Below are 15285 nucleotides of genomic sequence, written 5' to 3' on the forward strand. Positions count from 1 at the left end.
ATGTTAGTAATTTCGACGATTATTTTGAAAAGTACTTGGACATTTTCCTTTTAACCCACTCAAAGTACCAATTAGATACATTTTTTCTGCAAGAAACCCCCTTCGGAGATGATGAGTATCAAATTAATTTATCTACTATAAAACATAATCATTATACAAAGACGAAAAAAAAAACACGCATCATTGTAAAAATTAAAAAAACCAATGCTCTTCTCACTCCTCTCAGAATCTAAAATGTCTACGGCTAATATTAAAAAAATAGACTTAGTGTATAACTAAATTGGCTAGATTGAAGAACTAAGAACATATTATACATAGCTGTACATAGTATAGGTAACATAGTAATTTTCAATTTAAATATTATACACGCGTGTAAAATTATAATTACGTTTTCATTGAAGCAATCTTGTGAGTGCCTATTCGAGCGTACATTTCTGTGATGCATTTCATAATACTATATTTTATTTGCCTGCAGCTGCACTTATAATGATATGTTCGAAAAAAACTGCCTAAAAACGTTTTTAGCAAAAAAAAAAAAAAATGTTTTTCTATAATAATGTTTGATATAGTGTTCCTAATATCGACATTATATTATTCAGTGCCACATTATCGTTCGCACGTCGATATTATAATATACGCGTATAGGACGCAGCAAGACTTTCACGACTGTTGCTCGATCAGTGGCTCTACCTGTCGGTACGGCGACGAGTGTAACGCCCCGGTGAAATGCGTCCCGGCGTATATAAGACAATAAATTGACGCGCCGCAGCCAAGTGTGAAACCGAGTCTTGTTCCGTCCGTCACTGTTGCGGACAGTCGTAAACGTTGATTTTCGAGAGACAGATAGAAAAAAATATCAAATTTTTATAGTTCATTGGTAGTATTATAATCATTATTTCGTTTAATTAGTATCTGTCCGGCAACACACAAACATACGCACACGGTCGTGTGCAGTTTGTTTGTACGAAAGTGCTTGTGCGCTCGCATCAGTCTGTCATGAGGACTACCATGTCAATCTCACTCAGGCTCCTGGCGATCGCATGTCTCATCACATTGGGTAAGTAACTAGAGTTTAATCATTAATTCTCTATCACAAATTATGTATACCTATATATTATAATATAACACTCACCTGTGTAACGCCGTCATCATCAGGTATTGGAGATCTTTCCGGTGAATTCGTTAAACAAACATAACTATATAATATTGTGCACACAGGTATTGGACAATGGTCAAATGATTCTTGAAAAAAAAAAAGCGTTTAAGTCTCTCGTTAACCCGATTATAGGATGTTTTGTTATGTGTCGGGTGCCATACATAGTAGGAACGGTACAATCTTTGTCGAGGGTTTTTTGAAAATAATAACACTCAGCAGTGCCGTATAAAAGGATGTACACAACTGCGTTTTTGAAAGGCATGTGCACTGCTGAAGTATAGGGCATTTTTTTTCTCAAACACGGTTGTTCCTTCTATAATCTATCTATAAAAAAGATATATTTGTAATTAAATTAATTGTACTTTCTTCTAAAAGATAAAATATGCGTTCTGTTCATAATATTATAATATTGTATTATATAATTTTTAATATTATAACATTTTAAAAATATATATAATAATAATAAATCATAATATAGTCGTTCGGAAGAGAGTTTATTTGGAATTTTTAATCACTATTCACTAATTGACTTATAATTTTTACAGTAATAAGTAAATTTAGTTACGAGAAAATTAAAAATTTCGTATAACTTCACAAACAGCAAGCTTTATGTATATTCTAGTTGTAACTTATATTACCTACCAATATGTGTGTGTGCAATATTTGAAAACTAGTCAACAGTAAATTATTTTTATGCTCACATGCGCTAAGTGTCGTCAATGGGTGGCTTCTTAACTCAAAAATTCAAGTCATTGTAATACTCTTACCACATAAGCTTATTGTGCATACAATAATGTATAGATTGTTTGTTTCAAATAAAAATAAAAATGTTCACATGCAAGCAATGATTACATGTCTATATTAACTACATGTAATTAGGAAGTTCAAACGACATACAATATGTAATGTTATTATTACCAAGATGCACACACAAATACAAAGACTATATAGGTTGCAAATAGTTGAATCATATTACGATGACACGGATAACGCAATGTTTGAAGTTACTTAACTGCTTAACGAGAAATATACGTAGGCATATAATAATACCAAAATATTAAAAAAAATGGCCGCCTATATTAGTTCAACGAGTAGGTATATAGTACAGATGATGATGTGCGTAGTCGTGACGCCCACTGAATAAAAATTTATAAATCAACTGAAATCTTAGAAAAAATTAACTCGCTAAAATTGAACTCCATTGTCGCTGCATGGCACGTAACATTTACATAATATATAAACATAATACAGGTGTGTGTATGTGTGCGTCCATCGAATGAATATAATATAATATAGTCTAAACTCTAAACGTATGTCATCGCCCCAGTGGACGTATACAATACAATTTATAATAGCAATTTGAGTTACGATCTAAACATTATATTATATTTATTATATATTATTATATTGCTCGCGCGACAGTAGGTATTGGCTGATGGATAATGATAATGGCCCGTGGGCGACAACCGTGTCTAAAAAAGATTTCACTCGAATTCCCGTGGCAAAATAGGTGTGCTGCACACAGGAATACTATTATCGCGATACCCGGATGTTACCCCGCGTAGGTTTTCGTCGCTTTTCTTTAGATAAGCGTGTGGTTTTCCCTTGTGCGTCGAAAACGTATACTAGCGAGCCCACGAGCGATCGACGACACGGGCAATATTTAAATATATTATAATATTATAGTGTCCCCGGTGGACTCTCCTACTTCACCCCAACCCCATCGTATCGAAACAACATTTTCTGAAACTCATCAAAAACTGCGCGACTTCGGTTGATATCCGATCGGTTTTGATTTTTACAATTTCCATGTACATACCACCGCCAATTTGTTTTCTCGATATCATACCTACCTAACTACCTACCTACCTACCTATTATTATTTACGAGTCGCGTCCGCGATCGGGACACGAACTCGGATTCGTCTATATTATATTATTATGGCCGACATTCGCCTGGTCGTTATAATTATTTCCTCTCTTTATCACAACACGTATTATCCATATTGCCCATGTATGGAAAGGGTCCTCTCGCAAGCGTCCGCCGAACAACAAAGTGTCACGTCGTCGCGTTAAGATCGGACACGCGCGTAATATAGGTACATTATTATAGAAAGTAGAACGCGCACGCAGTCCTAGAGCTTTTTCTCCCCGTTCACACTTCCTTCCTTCCTTCCTTCCTTCCTTCCGCCCTGTCCGACGATAAAATATTATGACAGGACCGAGCGCAAAATAACATACATTATATATACCTACGTCGTGTGTCGACAGACTCGGCGCGCACGCGTGCCGTTTTCAAATTTCGTCCGACCCGGTCGCGTGAAAGTGGAATACATTATAATATATCGTATAGTGCAATAACAACAACAGTATACCTACCCGCCAATACTTCGTAATAATTTGTGATCCGCACGTACGGCGGCAGTGTTGTGGCCGGCATAGATAGGGTATATGCCTGCAGAATATGTGCAAGGTAACGCACAGTGTTGTCGTAGATAATATTATGACGTGCGAGTAAACGAGGTCGTGCGTGCACGTTCCAAGTTCATCAACATTACGCGGTCGAGCCGACACCGGAAGGCATATTATATTATAATATATATACGACATAGGCACTTATATTATATGAAACGATCCGAAAACCATTCACGTGCCTATATATTCCATATAGTTCCGACCCCACACGCGTATCCGACCAGGATAGTTAACGGTTCACAACAAATGCGTTTAAAATGTTCCATTTGCCTATAGTCAAAGCTTCTTGTCTGCGACGGACTGCAAAACGTGTACCTACGTAATACCTATATGGCTACTGCACATTATATGGAGGTATAACGTTACGGACACGAACGACTAACCTAACACGCAGCAGTTGTTCTTATCGAAGGCTTATTATTATTATTATTATTATTATTATTATTACGCTCGTCGGTGTTTTCGATTCGATGATTATGAAATATTAGCCTCGCCAAACGAGAAAAATATAGGTAATCGTTTTGGAACGAGGCAACGCGTGTATAGGCGCCTATCTAACATCTCAGTTTGATTTAAGATCCATCTTGTTTTCGTGTAAGTGTGTAACGCGTAATAGTATGACGTCCAAATAATTTTTCGTTGATTTATAATTATTTATGTTCACGAGTCTCACGCTGCAGTTTTGGTAGTGAGGCAATACTGCATTTTCCATAACCACCATCTACCACCACCAACACAACTTTTGATATCTTAAACATAATATTATATACACTGAGCATTTGTACAATAAAATACGTAATACGAATTAATATTCTAAAATGTATAATATATAATCATCAGTGTAGTAAACATATAACAATTAAAGCGTAAATATTTGTGCTGCTTTATACAGTATTAAACAAGTTGATATTAACATACATTAAACGTTCATAATAATATTGACAATACACTGAAGTGAAATATTTTTGGAAAACCTATTAACAAATTATTGATTATTATGATTAGGTAGATAATGATTTATAATGTCTAAGTATAATATTCAAAAACATAATTTACCGATTTACTTAATGTAAGTTTAAAGTTATCAAAATAATAAAAATATACATTAAAAGTTAAAGTTAAGTTGCCTTTTTAAATAATTTTTTCTATGTCTTAATAAATAACATAAAATTACTAAAATTTGTTTTTCATACTGAATTCAGAATCTATAAAAATATGTTCGGAGTATAAGTTATTTTATTATTAGTTTTTATAGCAACTATTTGCTTGCCAAATGTTGGCAGTACGTATAAAATACATTTATTACACAATTTTGAAATTAATTAATTAGTATTCACAGACCATTAAATTTACGATTATGGGTTAACCACATATCTATGAAAGTATATAACTAAATTATTAATAATATCATAAAATATATCTTCATGTTATAATACTTACATAAATGTGTTAATATTGAAATAGTTTAATAATATGAAAACATTTTTATGACAGTTATTGGTTTTGTATATTGTAATATATTGTGATGTAGGTAAGATTAATAAAGATTATAAAACAAAACAAGAAACAAAATATATTTTGGTTTGTGTGTTATTTAATCAAACGATAAACTATTTAGTATAGGTAACGTACCTATAATGAAACTACTTCATAATATATGAAATAGGAATATTATTTAGTTACAATTAAAATATATAACTCAGTCTGTTCTAAACATTAAGTTTGTTTTGATGTTCTGACGGGTTAGACCTTAGTTAGAAAATGCCTATGTTTTAACTAATTAGCAAATTTGTTATTTTTTTTTCGCAGGATCTTGTGATTCGTTATTGTCACGAATTAAACGTCAACAAGCGTCAACAAGTGAACCGAAAAAAGAGGAAAGTTTTGAGATCGAAATATGTAAAGACAAAGACGCAGGAGAATGGTTTCGGTTAACTGCACAAGATGGTGACAGTTGCCGTGACGTCATCCAGTGCACATCATCGGTAAGTAAAACGGAATTGCATTTAAAAATGTCTATTTTTTTGTATAAAACTGACATAGATCCATTGAGTTTATTCAAATAAAAATTGTATTTAATTCGTAAATAATTCAAAAAAATATATGAATATAAATATATATATATATTATAATTTCAGAATTTCAGTGACCCACACATTTAATTAAAAATTTGTAGATAGGTATTATGATTACTTAAATCATATAAACTGTAAGTCGGTTATATACAATAAACTATACAACTCAGTTATTCATTATTATTTTTGAAAATTGAAAAAATTAACAGGTTGTATTATATGACGTATTATAGGTATTTAATATTTTGGTCCAGTGTTTGCATAACCTAATCTTTATTCATTAGTGATTGTCACTTCTGTTTTTCTGTTCTTGTAAAAAAATAATTTATAAATACTTATTGACTGAGAAAGCACATAAGCATTTTTAGTATTCCTATGATACAATGGTTAGTAATACAGTTTACATGTACCTGATGTTTTATAGATTAATAAAATATATTTTCTATTTTAAATGTTTATGGTTCACCAATAATTATTAGTGTACCTTTTGATATAAATTTATTAAAAACTTGTAGCGTTCAATAAAAAAAAAATACCTAAACGTGAGATGATAAAATACATCAGAATATTTTCACCTATTCATTTTGACTACTGGGCGCAAACTTTTATTTATAAATAATAAATATAGTAAATCACGACATAATGTACTTGTATATTATACGGATTCCGGCAAAATAATATTATATCAATGCGTTTATTTACATTTTACAGGGATTGCAAGCCATTCGTTGTCCTGCCGGTTTGTATTTCGATATCGAAAAACAAACATGTGACTGGAAGGCCGCAGTAAAGAATTGCAAGTTGAAGAATAAAGAGCGCAAAGTCAAACCTTTATTGTTCACAGACGAACCATTGTGTCAGGTATTAGATAAAGGATTATTTTTTGTATAGATTTATAGTGCTTATATCATTGTTGTACACATGCGATTTACGATTACATATTATTATAGATAATGATGATACGTTAGATAATTATAATCCAAACTATTATTTCAGTTCTGCATTGATGTTGAAGGTCTTTCAGTGATTAATCCTCGAGTAGTTTTTCAACTCGGTTTTCAGAGTTCAAATTAAATCTAAACACGTTTTATAATGATACAACTAGGTAGTATTCGATACGCACAGCTAAATATCAATGGAAATTTGTACATACATTTCAACAACAATAATTAATAGTAGCTCCTTTCAATATTATTTACATTTATCATAGGTAGATATTAACACGCTAAAATATCTGCATGTGAGATAATTCCAAGAAACATCCTATTAAAATTTCAAAAATTTGAATACTTAAAAAGGAGACCTAATAATCGATTGAGGTGCTCATTTTCGGTAGTTTCTCCGGTATTTATCAACACTAACTGAAAATACCTAACCTAGGTACACGTAAATAGGGAAATTTAAACTGAGTCCGTTTTAGTACATTTTGTTTTGGTTGTCTTGTTATAGTATAGAAAATAATAATCTTTGTGATTTCAAATTTTCATCGATTTATTTTTATAAAATAATAAAACATTTGAAACAATCTATCACCGTAACGCACTTGGGTTCTAAAAGCATATACATATGATATCATTAATATATTTGCCTTTTGATAATCGAATATGATTATCTCTTTATCATATTATATATTATTTTACATAGAGAATACAATATACACTTACGTACAACACATGTATACACATTTTAATATACGTTTATATTTCCCATTACTATAGGACGGAGAATTGTCTTGTGGTGATAAGTCTTGTATTGAACGAGGACTATTTTGTAATGGTGAAAAGAATTGCCCCGATGGTTCAGATGAAAATTCTTGTGGTTCGTATGAATTAATAATTACTATTACACGAAATGAGTTACCTGTAAAATCATAGTTAATTTCAAATTTACAAATAATAATTAATACACCATGTACCTATCATATGATTTAGTTATTAAAAATTTATTAGGTGTATACTATGTTGGAAGGTATACCTTTATAGGTTTATTAAGTCTTTGTGATTTTATCATTGGCTTTTATTACTGATCTTAGACCCTAAAATATTTCTAAATCTTTAATTTATAGTTTGACAAAACTAAAAATTTAACAACTTATTTTGAACGTATAAATCATAAATTTCCATCTGACATTATAAACACTAATGATTAATATAATATATTGATCGCTATCAATTATCCCAAATCATAGAAGTCGGAAAATGTTTTGTACATAACATAAATTATTTATCCGTAGTTATTTGAGGAAATATATTAATTTGTTTGTATATCAATATAAAAATTTTTTCGAAGTTATTTTTCGAATAGTGTTAACCTTCAAATATATTCCAATGTTCAACTATACTACAATCATTTTTTTCTGGTGTAAGAACTTGATAAACCTAATAGCCGAATGATTTATCTCATACATTTATAATATTAGATTTTAAATGGCACGCTAGTACATTTTTCTGACAATCATACTTAGTTTTAAACTTCTCATAGTATGTGAAATTATCTATCTTTAAAAAACATTCCAACACAAAAAATACTGATTGCCTGAGATAGTTGAAAAAAATATACAATTATTATAGACACGAACTTTATTAAAAATGTTATCAACGCATAATATTATAATACATTATAGTGTTGCACTTATCACGTTTTTTTTTTATTTTACATAAAACTATAATATAATTTATTGTACAACAAGCTGTGAATAATATCATGGCACAGCCTTGCTGGAGATTATTCAAAAATTGATATTCGGTTCAATAAGCTCTATGATAATGGACGGCAGCACCTAATTAATTCATTATTTTTTTTCCCCACAGATAACGATAATGATCCTAATCGCGCGCCGCCTTGCGATCCAGCCGTGTGCGTTTTACCCGACTGCTTCTGCTCCGAAGACGGCACCGGAATACCAAACGACTTGCCGGCCAAGGAAGTCCCTCAGATGATTACGATCACCTTTGACGATGCTATCAACAACAACAACATCGAACTGTACAAGGAAATATTCAATGGCAAACGCAGGAACCCCAACGGGTGTGACATCAAAGCCACTTTCTTCGTGTCGCACAAGTACACCAACTACTCGGCGGTGCAAGAAACCCACAGGAAAGGACACGAAATCGCAGTGCACTCGATAACGTACGTACCTAACCCATAATGCCTACCTATAATAATAATAATAATAATATATGCCTATATATTATTTTGTTTTCACGAGAGATTTTTTCGAAATCAAACATACGTCATATTATTATTATCATTATATACATTTGTCCGAGTCGCACGAACGTGTTTCTGTTCCGGTTAAATAATATTATTGTGAAACACAAGCTGCGAATAAGTCCGGATAGAAACACGGCATAATAGTAATGATAATATATCATTAAATTATGTGAAATACCTACCTACATGGCCACATGGGTACCTAAAAATCCGGTTCTCGGGACGACAGTTTTTTTCAGACGTTCGTTATACCTATGTCTTTTGATCAAATATTAAAATTCAAATTATTGTTGTACAAGTATCATAACGTCATATCCATAAACCTATTATACGATTCGGAATACATTTATTCGTTTCCCTTTCCAGTCGAATATATTATAATATTATATTGTCTCTCCGGCACTAACACTAACTAACCGATACAATATTTTACGCGATAGCAATATAGTTAATATTTTTGAACAGCCGTGAAAGTAAGTACTATAACAGATAAACTGGAAAGTAAAAACCATCATGTAATAATCCGGTAGGTTAGGTACCTAACCATAATTAATGCAACTAAAGAGAATGGAATTGATTCGGTGAAAAATCATTATTTATAAATTATTATAATAATACCAATATGAATAATAATCAAAATTAATTAAATTATATTATATAATAGTATTATTATATTGTATCAATGCAATGAAACATCTTCATTTTTATTTTTATAATACATTTTTAATCGGCGAGTAAAATTTCAAATTTGAATTAATAAGTTTTCAATAATTAAGTATCGTCGTATGTATTATAGGTGTAAAGCACACTATTTATAACCTCATGCCATTATGCATTTAATTGTGGAGGGACGTGTTACGCGGCCGGGCACGATACCTGCAGTCACAATATTTAAATATTTTCATAAAATTTCGATTAAAAGACCGATGAAATTCACTTTTTTTTTTAAAACTTAATTTACGACAAATGTTCACCAAGGACACCTTCTCGCCGGCAGTTTCAGTTGCGTAATCCAAGTGCACGAGAAATTATATTATGTACACGATACTGATAATATGTAATAGCATTCCGATCGATGTGTCTGCCGGTCGCAAGAATGCCGAGAAAATGTGGTATCCGTTTGCATATTATATTGAAATAATACTGACGGTAATGTGTTCGTGTGAAAACCGGTATGAACATGTCAGACAAGTTCTTTTTAGCGGTCTATTTTCTCGTTTCTGCTAATCCAATGTTAATGGTTCGGACGTAAGTGTCAAAAAAAAAAAAATGTATATGTATATCTCCTATTTGATTTTATATTATATACTTGTATCTTTCAAACCTGTACGACTTGGACGCGAGGAATGTATTGCACAAGTGCACAACACATTCGAGAGGATCTATTCGATATTAAACTACGCGGCATCCGTTGACGGTTTGGAGTAATACATTTTTATATTTCCCCTTTTCCGTGAAATCAACACGATTTAATATGCACATTTTTCGGTTGTCGTATAAGTTGTATAACACGAAAAGAATAACACTTTTTAATTTTTTCCTGAAACGTATGACGCGCAGGTACCTATTATTTATACCTATTATTATTGCTATTACATTCAAAACCACAACTCTTTGAAATTCGTTTGTGTTAACTACGTAGTATAATGTGGAGAATCGCGCGTGTGTGTGTTTGTGTGTGGTGAACTCAAGTCAATGTACGACAGTTGGAATCCGAACGGGAGACTTCGTTAAAACAATTTGAGCTATCGGAGATTTGATTTAAAGTTAACAATAATACATTCTAATATGGCTTATTAGTTATTTATACTTTAAAGAGTTCAAAACTGTATTTAAGATGTCGCTACTCTCCGTAATATAATACAACTAATAATTTCACTTTATACTGCGTTAATGTGTCGAACAACTATTTTTTGATGATTATTGTAATTTGTATAACTATTATTGAACTTGTACTTTTAAAGTATCTATAAACTTTACGTCGGTAGACAAATTACCCACTTCTTCATTTTTATTTTAATAAAACTTTTTTTCCGGTGGATAAGCCACGGAAATTATAATATAATAATATAATAGGTAATAACTTAATGACGTATACAATCAGATAACTAATAAACCTTGATTACTGCAGGTTATTGATCGATCAATCAACCTGAAGTCAATAGCATAATAGAATATACATCCATTTTTTTAAGTAGAGACTTTAAATAACATTGGAACACATTGACAACAACATGTGACACCTTTCAAGGCTACGACAATTCGTATAATACAATTTTCACTGTCAAATAAAAAAAAAAACGTAATACAAGTCATTTTAGATTATTTATACTTACATTGATACATAAATAACTATTATTTGTATCTGGTCTTTTTCTCGAAAATGTTTAGGAAATGAAACAGTGATTAGGTGTACAATATAACTTTCACGGAATTATTTTTATATTACAATTATTTAAAAATATATAATTATTATACAATTTTTTATAAACTTATTACCGATAGTTCTAATTTGTTGAACTGATGGATTACTTTTGTTATACATGTGATGATAAATTAGTGAGCATTATTACATTCAAAATCTATAATCATTATATTTAAGGATTAAATACACAAAAATTATTTTTAAAACATTAATATATAATAAATTCTACCATTTGTAAATTTACTAAAAAAAAATACATTTGGTGAAAGACGGAAGATCGAGGTTTATTAGGTCACTGACATAATAAGCAAAATGCAAAGTATAATAAGTAACTTTTATTTTCATTGATCACGTCATAACTCGTTAATTTGTGGTTATTCTGGTTTTGTGGTCGAAGCGTCATAAAATGTACCACCAAATGAAAAAACATAATTTAAAATTTAAAAAACCTCTTACATTTAGTTAGGTTAGGTTAGGTTATGAAAATTTGAAGTATTTTTTAAATTAATTTAACAAATAATACTGAAACTAAACTTTGTTACAGTTGTAACTTGTTTTATTTGGCTCTAGAATTCTAGATACAGTCTGAAGTATAGTTGACTACAGAACAAGCATAAACTATCATATTATATGTGAAGGGATATGGCTGTAAATATTTCCATTTTATTCAGAAACATACTTTAAGACTTAGAACAATCAACTTACCTAAGTACCTATTGTATGGCTGTATCAGCAAACTAATCTATTATAGGTATTCATGTTTTGTATTGGTTATGAGTTTATAACAATCAAAATCATGTTTATATATAAAAACTATATATTATAATGCGATATAATTCTAATAAAATATTACGATAATATTACGGAGATCCCCGTATTATAGCAATATCCCGACGAATCAGTTGTAATTTCTGCTCACGGGGTTGATCCTATGGGACTGATATGACTATTTAGTGTGGATACAAAAATAATTTTCCTGCTCACGACCGCTGTCGTATATATAATATTATTATATGATGTGTAAATAGCACATTTTAGCACATTCGTCCTAAACGATCGTTATATTGGCGTGTTACAGGCACAACGACGACGAACAGTTCTGGAGCAACGCCACCGTCGAGGACTGGGCCAAGGAAATGGCTGGTATGCGCATAATCACCGAAAAGTACGCTAATCTTACAGACAACAGCGTTGTCGGTTTGAGATCGCCTTATTTGCGCGTGGGAGGCAACAACCAATTCACCATGATGGAAGAACAGGCTTTCTTGTACGATTCGTCCATCACTGCACCCCTGTCCAACCCACCCCTCTGGCCGTACACCATGTACTTCCGCATGCCCCACAGGTGAGATGTGTACACAATAATAATATTACATATAGTACGCATATGTTTATATTATGAAGATTCATAGCAACTCCGTCGCTACTTATAATAGAATAGTCATATAATTATTTTTGACTTACCTCCGAGCTTATTTTGTGTTCGATAAATTCGTAAACGTCTCGGCTTGATAAATTGTACCTACTGTAATGTCGTAAACAGGTAACAAATAGGTATATATTATTATCCTGATAATAACTTTCCGACGCTTAAAACAGTGGTATTAGAACTAGAATAACATGTTAAGCCATTATGATCAGCTTTTAGTTTTCTATTAATATTGCGTAATATAATATAAAATATTTAAATATGAACTGGCTTCCCGGATACAAGATTCGGCTTGTTAGAGTATCGGGATTTAGAACAATCTATATTTCAATTTAGGTAGTAGGAAGTAGAATGGAATGTTAAATTTCTAGTCAACTATATTGATTATACTGCAAGTGTACAAGATGTTATTCAATCAGCGAAAGTTGTCTAGTTTCAAGGACTAGCGGGCGTATTCTGTATATGGGTTTAAAACAGCTCTATAATAACATACCTAACATTTTTTTTTTTATGAATGAATAAATATTTAGGATCAGATTTTATTATTCATTCGAGTATTTTTAGACTATTTGAAATCAAATTTTAACGGTCAATCCACACGACCTATTATAATGTTATCCCGATCACATTGCTTAAGGTTATCACTCTATCACAATACTATTACAATTACGAGCATTCTTTACCAACTCGATCTATAAAAATGAAAGCGCATCGATTGTAGTTTGTCCGTGCGGAATTAGTTTTATTCACAGCCACAATGTTTGATTCTCATAGATGTCACGGAAACTTGCAACACTGTCCGACTCGTAGTCACGCCGTATGGGAAATGGTGATGAACGAACTGGACAGGCGAGAGGACCCTAGCTTTGACGAATACTTGCCCGGTTGTGCCATGGTAGACTCGTGTTCCAACATCCTGTCCGGCGATCAGTTCTACAACTTTTTGAACCACAACTTCGACCGGCATTACGATCAAAATCGCGCACCCATGGGCCTGTACTTCCACGCCGCCTGGCTGAAGAACAACCCGGAGTACTTGGACGCGTTCCTGTTCTGGATCGATGAAGTGCTGGCCAACCACAACGACGTATACTTCGTCACCATGACGCAGGTAATCCAATGGATCCAAAAACCAAGGATCATCAACGAGGTGAAGAACTTCGAACCATGGAGGGAAAAGTGTGTGGTCGAAGGACCACAAGCCTGTTTGGTACCGCACTCGTGCAAGCTGACCAGTAAAGAGGTTCCCGGGGAGACCATCAACTTGCAAACGTGCGTCAGGTGCCCCAACAACTACCCGTGGCTCAACGACCCCACCGGAGACGGTTTCTTCTAAGTCACACGCACATTGTTCCCCGATCTCACACACCCACACTCATTAATCGAATTTTTTTACAATCCAACATATATTTTATTTTTTTTTTTTGGAATTTTTATTATTGCTTTTATTTTTGTTTTACTTATTATTCTTTTTTTGTTTTTTTTTTTTATCTGGCTGTCGAGACAAAGCATCTCTGTCATTCTTATCCCAAACAAAATTATTTCATCAACAAAATTCTATAGGTTCATTATGTGTATCGGGTTTCTCAATTAACTGTGATTGTTGTTGTTTACGACGTCGTCGTCGTCGTTCATAACCACACTACATCGTCAGCATTATGCGGCGGCATAACGCGTGTTACTTATTTTATATTGTAATAATCGTCAAACATCGATATTAATTAATTTTTTTTTACTTTGATTGTAAGAACTTTTTTCAAGAAAAAAAAACAGTTAGGTACTTTTGTAAAAATTAATGAAACGTTGTATCTATAGATAGTAAATAAATTATATTAATATTTAATTGTTTCGTGATTTTCTTTGCAAAGCTATACTTATTTTGTTTTCATTCTATAGGCGTCCTACCTACAAATTACATGAAATAATGCAGGTAAGTCTGAGTGTCCTATGACTTAACGCCTTTACAGGCACATATTTTATATTATAATATGTACAGGACTATTATAGGTACGTACGTGCAAAATATCAAACAATTAACTCTGCATGCAGCCATGCAGGTATGTAACATGATACGAATAATACGCACGAATTAAAACGATTAAAAGTGCCTCAAATCTCAAAAATATTTAAACATTTTAAGTATTATATTGTAGGTAAATGAAGTATAAAACGATGTTTAATACGTAATTTTGAATTTTAACCGTCTTCTGCAAAATATTACTTCTATACCTAAATGGTTTTTTTTTAATTTTTTCTCATAAGAAATTATACGTGTATCAATGATATTGATTCACGAGCATGAGTCATCGTTTCAAAAAATATAATATGAGATTTTTCTTCTCGAAAAGAACATATCTATTAAAACATTCTCTTTTACGAAATCGATTTTGTGTTTAGCACGCGTGTTTAGTTTTTCTAGTTATAATATTCATAGGAATTCACGGCGAAATGTTACGAACAATTGACAATAAAAGTGTTATTGAATCAATTGTCTCTGGAGTATATTATAT

At 32.0% G+C, this 15285-nt stretch overlaps 1 protein-coding gene across 1 annotated transcript; it reads left to right on the forward strand.

Moving 5' to 3' along the window:
* Positions 1-755: 755 nt before the first annotated feature.
* LOC132934065 (chitin deacetylase 1) lies at positions 756-14618 on the forward strand. The gene is made up of 7 exons (XM_061000341.1): positions 756-1057; positions 5440-5615; positions 6417-6566; positions 7424-7523; positions 8516-8837; positions 12425-12691; positions 13550-14618. The coding sequence occupies exons 1-7, from the start codon at positions 997-999 to the stop codon at positions 14109-14111; spliced, it is 1638 nt and encodes a 545-aa protein (XP_060856324.1). The 5' UTR covers positions 756-996; the 3' UTR covers positions 14112-14618.
* The last annotated feature ends 667 nt before the right edge of the window (positions 14619-15285 follow it).

This window comes from Metopolophium dirhodum, chromosome 1 (assembly GCF_019925205.1).
Source record: "Metopolophium dirhodum isolate CAU chromosome 1, ASM1992520v1, whole genome shotgun sequence".
In the NCBI taxonomy this organism is placed as follows: Eukaryota; Metazoa; Arthropoda; class Insecta; order Hemiptera; family Aphididae; genus Metopolophium; species Metopolophium dirhodum.